This window comes from Plasmodium brasilianum, chromosome 4 (genome assembly GCF_023973825.1).
Source record: "Plasmodium brasilianum strain Bolivian I chromosome 4, whole genome shotgun sequence".
Lineage (NCBI taxonomy): Eukaryota > Apicomplexa > Aconoidasida > Haemosporida > Plasmodiidae > Plasmodium > Plasmodium brasilianum.
The window spans coordinates 341,443-351,959 of NC_090117.1; the positions used below are offsets into that span (position 1 = coordinate 341,443).

At 29.5% G+C, this 10,517-nt stretch overlaps 5 protein-coding genes across 5 annotated transcripts; 4 read left to right on the plus strand and 1 right to left on the minus strand.

The window, feature by feature from the left end:
* Nucleotides 1–709: 709 nt before the first annotated feature.
* MKS88_001085 (uncharacterized protein) lies at nucleotides 710–1,042 on the minus strand (the record flags this gene model as incomplete). The annotated part of the gene is made up of 1 exon (XM_067219741.1): nucleotides 710–1,042. The coding sequence occupies one exon, from the start codon at nucleotides 1,040–1,042 to the stop codon at nucleotides 710–712; it is 333 nt and encodes a 110-aa protein (XP_067075017.1).
* Nucleotides 1,043–3,222: 2,180 nt separating this feature from the next.
* MKS88_001086 (AP-2 complex subunit sigma) lies at nucleotides 3,223–4,045 on the plus strand (the record flags this gene model as incomplete). The annotated part of the gene is made up of 3 exons (XM_067219742.1): nucleotides 3,223–3,278; nucleotides 3,419–3,552; nucleotides 3,810–4,045. The coding sequence occupies 3 exons, from the start codon at nucleotides 3,223–3,225 to the stop codon at nucleotides 4,043–4,045; spliced, it is 426 nt and encodes a 141-aa protein (XP_067075018.1).
* Nucleotides 4,046–5,494: 1,449 nt separating this feature from the next.
* Nucleotides 5,495–5,827, plus strand: MKS88_001087 (uncharacterized protein; the record flags this gene model as incomplete). Its single annotated transcript, XM_067219743.1, has 1 exon — nucleotides 5,495–5,827. The coding sequence occupies one exon, from the start codon at nucleotides 5,495–5,497 to the stop codon at nucleotides 5,825–5,827; it is 333 nt and encodes a 110-aa protein (XP_067075019.1).
* A 40-nt stretch (nucleotides 5,828–5,867) lies between these two features.
* MKS88_001088 (uncharacterized protein) lies at nucleotides 5,868–8,936 on the plus strand (the record flags this gene model as incomplete). The annotated part of the gene is made up of 1 exon (XM_067219745.1): nucleotides 5,868–8,936. One exon carries the CDS (start codon nucleotides 5,868–5,870, stop codon nucleotides 8,934–8,936), a length of 3,069 nt encoding a protein of 1,022 aa, XP_067075020.1.
* A 62-nt stretch (nucleotides 8,937–8,998) lies between these two features.
* On the plus strand, nucleotides 8,999–10,492 carry MKS88_001089 (uncharacterized protein; the record flags this gene model as incomplete). The annotated part of the gene is made up of 1 exon (XM_067219746.1): nucleotides 8,999–10,492. The coding sequence occupies one exon, from the start codon at nucleotides 8,999–9,001 to the stop codon at nucleotides 10,490–10,492; it is 1,494 nt and encodes a 497-aa protein (XP_067075021.1).
* Nucleotides 10,493–10,517: the final 25 nt, after the last annotated feature.

Genomic DNA, 10,517 nt, shown 5'->3' on the forward strand with positions numbered 1-10,517 from the left:
AAATTGAAAAAGAAACATAACTATAACAATTAAGTTTACACCTATATTTACGTTCGCATATACACACGTATGAATATAAATTTTTTTTTTTCCTTTTCATTGTGCATTACTTTTGCCTGCATAACAATGTTTTCAGCTCAATTTACCCATTATGTAAAAAAAAGAAAAATTCAATAATATGAACTGTTCATATTTTTTAAGTGTGCATATGAGAAATGCAGGAAAATACATGTACAAAAAAAAAAAAAAAAAAAAAAAAAATTCGCTTCCTTTTCATCTTTCCTCTTATTTCACCTGGCCTATTCATGCTAATTTGTTTTTTGTTGTTTTTTTTGTTTTTTTTTTTTCATACATATCTACACCATTTTGAAACAACATAAAAAGTGTTTTTCAAAATAAAATTAAAGTATGTTCAGGTAAAAATTGCACAAAGTGATCATACGTACATATGCTAATACTTGTGAAGAATTGTATATATATGTCTCCCCATTTTAATAAAATTAAGTGAACTACTGTTTTATCATATTGCTTCCTTTGTAGCAGTTTTTCTCTTAGCATTTTTTCTCTTAGCATTTTTTCTCATAGCATTTTTTCTCTTAGCATTTTTTCTCTTAGCATTTTTTCTCTTAGCATTTTTTCTCATAGCATTTTCCCTCTTTGCAGTTTTCTTTCGCTGCTTCATCCCCCTTTTTCACGTTATTCTCATCCTTTAACCGGTATTACTCACTTGATCCATTTCTTTTTCTTTTTCCTTTATGCTCATAATTTTTTTTTTAGCATTCTCTAACCTTTTTCTCTCTTGTTCGACCCAATCAAAATCATCAGGAGACATTATCCTGACGGTTAAATAAATAGCAAAAACGCACCAACTGCAAAGTAAAAAACCTGTTATAAAAACTTTAAACTCAGTTGAAAATATAGGATTATTCTTGTGTTTATATTTTTTGAAAGTATTTATATCAATATTTGTTATTTTAAATTCAGGAATATTGTTGTTCTCTTTTCTTTTGATTTCCAAGAATTTTTTATATTCATCATCCATATCTTTGACACTTGGTCTTTGAGGTGTGTAATACTAAAAATAAGTTAGACAAACAGAAACAATTAAATATTGTAAGTGTTGGTACGTGTACAAATGTATATAGTTGAATTCGTATATTAAGCAAAACATAAAAAAAAAAATTTTGATAATATTATATGCGTTATTTAAAAAATAAAATACATTCGAAATTTTTTTGGAGGATAAACATCGAACTCCTTTAAAAGAAAAAGACGAAAAATCTTTGATTTTACATAAAGATAAAAGCATTTTGAACTAATTCATACATTTTTTTCTTATTTTATATTATTTTTCTCAAATAATAATTATCCTTTTTTTATTTTTTTTTTCTCAATTAATAATTATCCTATTTTTTTTTTTCTCCCCCCCGTTTTTCCTGTTATTTTGAATTATCTATATTTCGTTGGGTAATTCTTTTGGTCGGAAATATTAATAGCACTTTTAAAAGGGGAATTGTGCACATATACATACTAAATGTATGAAATATATATATGTATATGCATACGCGACAAAAATAGGTAAATAATAAATAAAAAAAATATAGGAAAAAATAAATATAACAAAAAAATACATAAAACAATAAATAAAAAAAATACATAGAAAAAAAAAGAAAATACATAACAAAATAGTGCGAATAAAATGTAAGTATGAAATATTAAAAAAAAAAAAAAGAAAAATGATTATCAGAAATATATATTTTACTGCTTTCCATATTTAGCATTCACTTTTTAAGGAAAGTTTTACATTCTCAATATGTTTTACCCAATTAATACAAAAAAAAAAAAAAAAAAAATTAGAACTGTTTTTCCCCAACTTTCTGTTCCTTTCCGCTGGCCCAGATATCTGTCCCATGTATGCATAAACACATGTACGTAAATATGAGTATGCGTGCTATAATTATGTATAATAAATAAATATATATATATATATTATATATATATATATATATATATATATATATATATATACATGTATTATGCATACCTCAAAAATTGGCAATAGTTCGAACTAGTTATGCGTAACCCGAACATACAGAATACAATATTTGAAAACGAGTATATACATTGTATGCATATATGCACATTTTACTTCATAAGGCATTCCTCTTTTTTAATTTTAAAAAAACAATTTGGTTAAAATAAAATAAAATTATGAAGTTACAGAAATTGGCAAGGAAATAATTTATGAACATGACATTTTTAATGAAATTTATATTTTTTAAAATGTTTTTATTTTTTTCATATTTTCTAAATCATTTCAATATTTGCTATTCCTTTCATCGTTTGCTATTTCTTTCATCGTTTGCTATTTCTTTCATCGTTTGCTATTCCTTTCATCGTTTGCTATTCCTTTCATCGTTTGCTAATCATTTTAACGTTTGCTAATCATTTTAACGTTTGCTAATCATTTTAACGTTTGCTAATCATTTTAACGTTTGCTAATCATTTTAACGTTTGCTAATCAATTTAACTTTTTTTTTTTATAGGCTTTTTTTTTTTTTTTTTAGTTTTAAAACGTATAAAATATTACCCATCTTTTTTGAAGATGTGCCAAACAACATGTTATATCATCATTTCATAAGTACATTATTTTTTTTTTATCTTACTTTATCTGTTGCATCATTTGTTTACGCTTAACCATTTACCACTCTTCCTTCTCTTATTATTATTATTTATTATTATTTTTTTTTTCCTTTTTGTTTTATTTTTGTTGTATTTCCCCCACCACATTATTTATGTGTTGCAAGACCAATTGCCGAATTAGCACTATATTATGAAAAGCCTTTTTTTTTGCAAAACTGTAATTTGATTTTTTTTTTTTTTTTTCATCATTTTTGCTTCAATTAATATGTTATAAACAAATTTTTTTACTTTTAATTTACCAACTGAACACAAATTGATTTTCTCCTTTTCGAAAACGTGGACGAAATAAAAATAGCATAAGGTAGTATAAAAGAAGAAGATAGTGTAAGAGCTGTTTTCACCGTCTCTAAGTATACTTTAGAATACAAGAAGTAAATTGGTGGATATTCCTTTTCGTTTTTTCTTAACATTAACATATAAACATTTTTTCGTAACATTAACATTAACATTTGTAACCGTAACCCTGATATAACAAATCGTTTGTTTAACCTATCTCGACTGACTATTTCCCCTTTGAAGATGCTAAATTTTATACTCCTGCAAAATAGGCAGGGAAAGACAAGATTTTCCAAATGGTCAGCTGAAGAAACAAGAGAAAAAGGAAGAAATGAAACTCGAAATGTGATATAATGGAAGAACACAATTTCTTAACTGCATCGAAGGAGTAAATACACATTTTTCTTTTTTTTCAATTCCTCTCCCCTTCTTTTTGTAGGTACATTAACTGCAATGAAACCAAGAAAAAGAAAATAGAGAGAGACATAAATAAAATTCTAATTAACAGAAGTAGGTCGTACTCAAACATTTTTGTGTACGAGAATTTTAAAGTTGTCTATAGGTTATATGCAGGTAAGAGCGAACATAAAAAACGGACCACGTTTATGACAATAACCTGCGTGTGCATTCGTGGCTATATATATATATATATATATATATGTGTGTGTGTGTGTGAGAAGTCTTTTTTGTAAAACTTCAATTAGTGTTTCATCCACCGTGGCAGCTTCCCAAATATGTTTATTTTATTTACGCATTTATCCGCCTATCCGCTTATCCGCCTATCCGCTTATCCGCTTATCCGCATATTTGCTTATTTTATTTTTTCGTAGGCCTCTACTTCGTCGTGTGCATAGAAAATGAGAACGAGTTATACATTTTGGAGTTCATCCACTTTATGGCACAACTCCTAGACACCTTTTTTACAAACGTTTGTGAGCTCGACTTACTCTTTAATTTTCATTTTTTATACTACTTTTTTGATAACATAATCCTAGGGGGATATATATACGAAGTAAACAAAAACATTATTCTTGACAAGATAAGCAAAATTAAGAAGCTCATATAAAAGAAGGAAAAATAGAACATGGCACAGTAGGGTGAAACCTATTAAGAGGAATGGAATAAGAAGAACTATAGAAAAACGATAATATATTTCCATATACTCCCTGTATCCAGAATAAAAAAGATCATGTGTGTCCACATATGCAAAATAGTTTCTCGTCGACATAAAAATAGACCCATATATACACATTTAAGTTGCATATTTGTCCGCTTCATTTACATGTTATTTTAAATGTTCCAACTCAGTTACTCCTTTTTTATTCGTTTCGAAAATTACAATTTTATTTTTCTTATACTTTTTTCGTTATTTGTTTGTTATGTGTAATTTTGCCCTTTCTCTTTTACTCTCCATTTTTACTCTCCATTTTTACTCTCCATTTTTTTTTTTTTTTTTTTTCCTTATTTTTTGTGTATACCTCTTTTAATTTTTCCATATATATTTTTTATTTTTATTTTTATTTTTATTTTTTTTTTACCATTTTATGTATTTTACAAAACTTAACCGGTGTCCAACTCATTTTGAAATCTGATTAGGTCACTTGACCAACACTTATATATATGTAGGGATATACGTATGTATAGACATATGTATGTATAGACATATATATGTGTAGATATATGTATGGGTGTATATATATGTATGTGTATTTACCTGTAAAAAGGATGCACATATGTTGAGTAGAAAAAGCCTGCGCAAAGATCACCTCAACTTAATCACAGCTATTTAAAAAAAAAAAAAATTTGCAAAAAATGAAATAAACGAAATAAACGCAAAAAGCCCAAAAAATGAAATAAACGAAATAAACGAAATAAACGCAAAAAGCCCAAAAAATGAAATAAACGAAATAAACGCAAAAAGCCCAAAAAATAGAAAAAACGAAATAAACGCAAAAAGTTCAAAAAATGCAAAATATGCAAAAAATGCAAAATATGCAAAATATGGAATACATACAAAATTAAAGAAATAAGGGCCATAAATATGCCACTGAATATTTCCTGCAATTTGAACTGTGTATCGAAAATGTCCTAAATTTTTCCAGGAAGAAACACCGCTGTGGATATAACAAAAGAAAAGAAAGGTTGTTTACGTATATGCACACACATAAACATATGCATATGAATAGAAATGTATACTGCACATGAAGCGAAAAGGCAAACAGCAAGCGAGGGAGGCCCTGTTTTATTCAAGTTTATTCTTTTTCTTAAAGTAAAAAAAAAAAAAAAAAAAAAAAAAAAATTAAAAACAAGTAAAATTCGCAAAATAGGTAAGTGCATAAAAATACCCCGAGGTACTGTAGAAAAACTCGCAGTTTTTGTCACAGCACGATTGGCGTAACTCCATCATATATAATTCGACCTAAGCTATTTTTCTTTCGTTTTTCCATTCATCCTTTTTTCTCTTTTTTTTTCTTTTTTTAATCCCTTCCTCATTCTATGTTGCCCATATGATGTTATGGCTCCTGTAAGCGGAAAGCATTTTGACAGGAAGCGCTTTGCCTCACCCCTGTTTACAGCCACCACAGTCAATACAATCAACACAGTCAATACAATCAACACAGTCAATACAGGCAACCCAGTTAACACAGTCAACCCAGTTAACACAGTCAACCCAGTTAACACACCCAACCCAGTTAACACAGTCAACCCAGTTAACACAGTCAACCCAGTTAACACAGTCAACCCAGTTAACACACCCAACCCAGTTAACACAGTCAACCCAGTTAACACACCCAACCCAGTTAACACAGCCAACCCTGTCAACATTTCGCATAATGCAAGCCTCTAAGAATCTATTCAAAGTTTTGAAAAGGTTCAAAAACTGCTGCATGCTTGAGAAACTGGAAGAGATAAAAGAATACGAAGAGAACCTAAAAAAACTGTCGAATCATGAGAAGATTGTACGAATTGATATTAACGGAAAGGAGAAAAAAGCGAGCAAATATTTTTTTGACAAGAATAAGTACATATACGTGAAAAACAATAGCGACATAAAGGCGTTTGAAACGAAGGGTAGGGAGGGAAAAAAAAAAAAGGGGGCAATAGCTGCAGAACCGGGAGTAGTAACAGGAGCAGCAGTTCGCGAAGGGGTAATCAGTGAGATGGGTACCGTTTCTGCAAAGAAGGACGAAGACTATGTTATCGTGGACACTCTGAGGAGGAGAAGTAATTTTAGGAAGAATGAAAATTTCGAAAGGTCGTTAAAGAGACTTAAAGATACGTACAATTTATCAGAGGAGGAGATCATATATATGAAATTTATTTATAAAATAAAGATAAAAAATATATATTCCCTTATAAATAATTTAAGAAAGAATATCTATGTTGACAAAAAAAAAAAAGAAGTACTGCTAAATTGTATATATAAATATTTAAGTTACAACTGTTACACTATGTCAAGAAATGAGATTCTCTTTTTTTTTTATATTTTCCCACAATATATGAAATACTCTAATAAAATAATGCACTATTTAACTAGTCTGTTAAATAAGGATCAGCTAAAAATAGAGGAGTGTATTAATTTAATTACAGAAACAAATTTGTTGTATATAAATTATTGTATTAAGGATGTATATATAAGCTACTTAAATAGGTGTATTCATAATATTGATATAATTCATATCTTGATTCTTTTATCAAAGGGATCATATATATTTACAACATGGATAGACAACAGATCATCAATAAGTGACCTTAGTATCACTTTCAGAGATAACTTATATCATATGATAGAAAAAAAAAAAAGTTGCCTGAACAGGGAATTAAAAAATGCATATTTACAGTTTAATGCCTACCTTGTTAATAATATGAACACTTTTTTGAATATCTTTTTCAATGATCTCTACATTCTCTTGTACAGAAAAATTATTCTAGAAAATTTGAATCGAGAAGAACTAGACTATGAATACTTTCACAATGTGAAGACATTAACTAGTCATAATTCTACCATACGTCATATTAACCTCTTTTTACAAAACAGTGATTATTATTCTTTTGCAAGCAAAAAACAAAATGTTAAAATTAAGGTCTTTCCTTCATTCATAGATGAACCAAGTGGAATAGATAAAGACTCGAAAGGTGATATCGTAAATATTTTACCCGAATATTTTGCCTGCACGAACAATGCAAATATTAATTGTGAAGCCTCATCAGGAAAGACTGAGGATACAAACGGTACTGATCGACATTGCACTAAATCAAGTACCACTACCGTACGTACTCCAAACAGGCGCTCAAACAATGTGTACATGTCGAATAAAAACAATTATTCCGAACAGCAAGAAGAAGAATTAATGGTAGATAACCATAGCATTCACGAGATGCAGGATTGTCTACTTAGTCAGTCGAAGAAGAAGAGGCCCCTGTATGATGCTGTTGACACACCTTCGTACCAAGCAGTTGACACAAGATATGATAGTTACATGACTAATAGGAAGGGAAAACCAATCATGAATAGTCCAGAAGCTACAGCTTCACTACAACATTACACTCATCACATAAGACAACAAATTTTCCAATTTACATATCCCTCTGATAGAATCAAAGAAACGCGATATAACGAATTAAGAGAAAAATATAAAATAGCTACGAAAGTAACAGATAAGAATGTAAAGGTATTACTAAATTTTTTAAGGATTTCTTTTAATTCTAAAAGTTTACATTTTAATGAAATTTTTTCTAAAAATAGCTTATCACAAATTGCTTCAGATATGAAGAGATATGCTGCTAAGTTGAGAAAAGATGAAATAGGAAAAAATTATAAAAATTTATTTTTCCGTTTAGTTGACTGTTGGGATGGTCTCAAGGGGAATAGACCAGAATGGACATCCACTCATGAAAATGATGTATACTTACTAGAAAGTAGAGACAGAAACTTAGTAAATGCAAATAATCTACCACTTGATATGGTAGCATGTACTAACTTGTCACATGTAATTACAGAAAGAGTTGAAGAAAAGCTAGTGGATAGTGTTAGTATTAATAGTACACACACCTCTCCCACTCCTTCTTGCCGTACACGCTGTTCGACACCCCCACCAGATGGTGTAAAAAGGGAATACAACTATGAGGAAAAAAGGGGACTACTCTTCCATTCGGTTAATACGGATGATCGATCAATGATACGTTGTTATGAAGTGGATGAGGAAAAGGAAAAAGAAAGAACTCCTTTACAAAAAAGGCAAAATATTCTTCTTCAGACAAAAGAGAAGACAGCTGTCCAAAATAACTCTATTGTAAACCTAGTCAACCATATTTATTTTAGCTCTATTAATGGCAAGAAATTTTATTCCTTATCTGAAATAAATATGATTTCGAAACTGCTTCTCTACCTGTGCAGCTCTTTTCTGTCTCACTATTACGCATATGAATATAAGCATGAACATGCACATCAATATCAGCATCAACATCAGCATCAACATCAGCATCAACATCAGCATCAACATCAGCATCAACATCAGCATCAACGTGAATATGCCCAACGAGATGGCAAATGTGTGGATGTTATCTCATATGAGCTACTATATTGTCGCTTCGAAAAACTGTTTTACGAAATGTTTACTTACGTTTTGAAAAACATGTACATTATAAATGTCTCCAATTACTTCTACATCTTTGCTGCTTTCTCCATATTTGCTAATAAAATTACACCAAAAATTATGAACAAGCAAGGTGGGGACAAAAAAAAAAATGAACAAAATTATCATTACCATAAAATAGCTAATTTGTTATACATTATACACACAGTTAGAATGCATCAGCTTAATCAAGTAAAAAGTTTACTCAATGATGAAGATAATAGAAGGTACCTTCGGTTTCTTCAGCATAGTGATAATAAGTTGGATTGGGACAATGACAATGATGAGGTGCTAAAAAAAAAAAAAAAAAAAATATACTAAGAAACGATTTCGATTATCCCGTGCTTCATGAAACGATTCTGAACAAATTCAAATTAGACAACATGCACATTAGCAGAAAAGATAAAAAGCAGCTGGAAGAATATTCGGACTGCCATCTAAGTAGTGGGATTACTTCGAACGAGTTAAACGTACGTGATACAAGACAAGGGTCTGTAGAATACTGCGGTTTTACTAATGGAAAAGGATTCTACAGTGGTAATGATAACGACACTAACAATAGGAGGGAGGATTACCTTTCCCAACTGCTTAGCCCAACACTAATAAACAGCTATAACTTTCTTCTAATGTTTTTAAACAACTATTTGGACTGTGCTACTTTTCATATGACAAAGTTTCTAGTTAGCATATACTACTTAAACATAAATGTCCCATCGAGTTTGAGCTGCTTATATCACCTCGAGTCGAGACTGCACACAAATCATCAAAAATTTATGAACAAACATTTTTATTGTGCAATTAGCGCGTCCATTGGAAGGGAAACGTTATTAGGTTTAGGTAAATCCTACATGAGGAAAATTATAAAATTGCAGAGAGAACATCTTGACATTAATCGCATTCCTAACAGAAGCATTAACATCAATCATAACAACGGTATTAACCGCAATAATAATCCCAATTTTGTATACAGTGATATACTGAACACCCTTCCATTCAGCTGCAATTATAACGTTTATGATAATATAGAAGACATATTTAAAAAAAAAAAAAATTTATTTTCTCTTGAAAATACGCTAAACTTTATTTTGATCTACAGTCTTAACAAATTTTATTATTCTACTATTTATTACGATATGTCCAAATATTTATCCAAATTTGACTTAACACATGTAAGCGATAATGTGAAGATGTTGCTGTTTTTTCTTTTTTTTCAGTGCATACATGTGTACAAGCCCTTTTACTTTTTACTCCTATATGATATCCTTACAAAATGGAAAAAAAATTTGGGAAAAATGAACCTCTACATTTTATGTAGCTTAATTTTAATATTAATTAAAGAGAGCAAAATAAAAATGAAGAGTGTTATTTATAAAAAAAGAAAATTTGGAAAAATCGCTTGGAATTTTTTTTTCCCACTTGATATATTTATTCATAAAAATATTATGAACAATGCAGAAAAAAAAGTTAGAAGATTAGAGAAAAATATATTGTCAAAAAAGGCAGACATTAAAGGAGATACATGTATAAAGGAACAAATAAATACTGCACACATAACACCTTTCCTTTTTACAATAAATCAATTTAAAAATCATTTTAAAAATATAATACCACAAATAGTTGAGCAGTACAAACATTATTATAAGAATGGGAAATCTGCTGAACAGGAATATGAAAACACGAATGTGAAGGAAGAAGAGGCTTCCCCCCACAACTCTTCTTTCTTTTTTTATTTTGATAATACAATTGAGTCGGAGGTATTTAAAACTTGCTTAAATTTTTTGTCATACGAGTATGTAACTGCACATTTTCTACTACCTAAGAAATCCTTGTATTATGACATACTGTTACATTTGAAAAACAGCAAAGTTCGGCTTTAAGTCTGACGCGCCTTTGCACAACAAG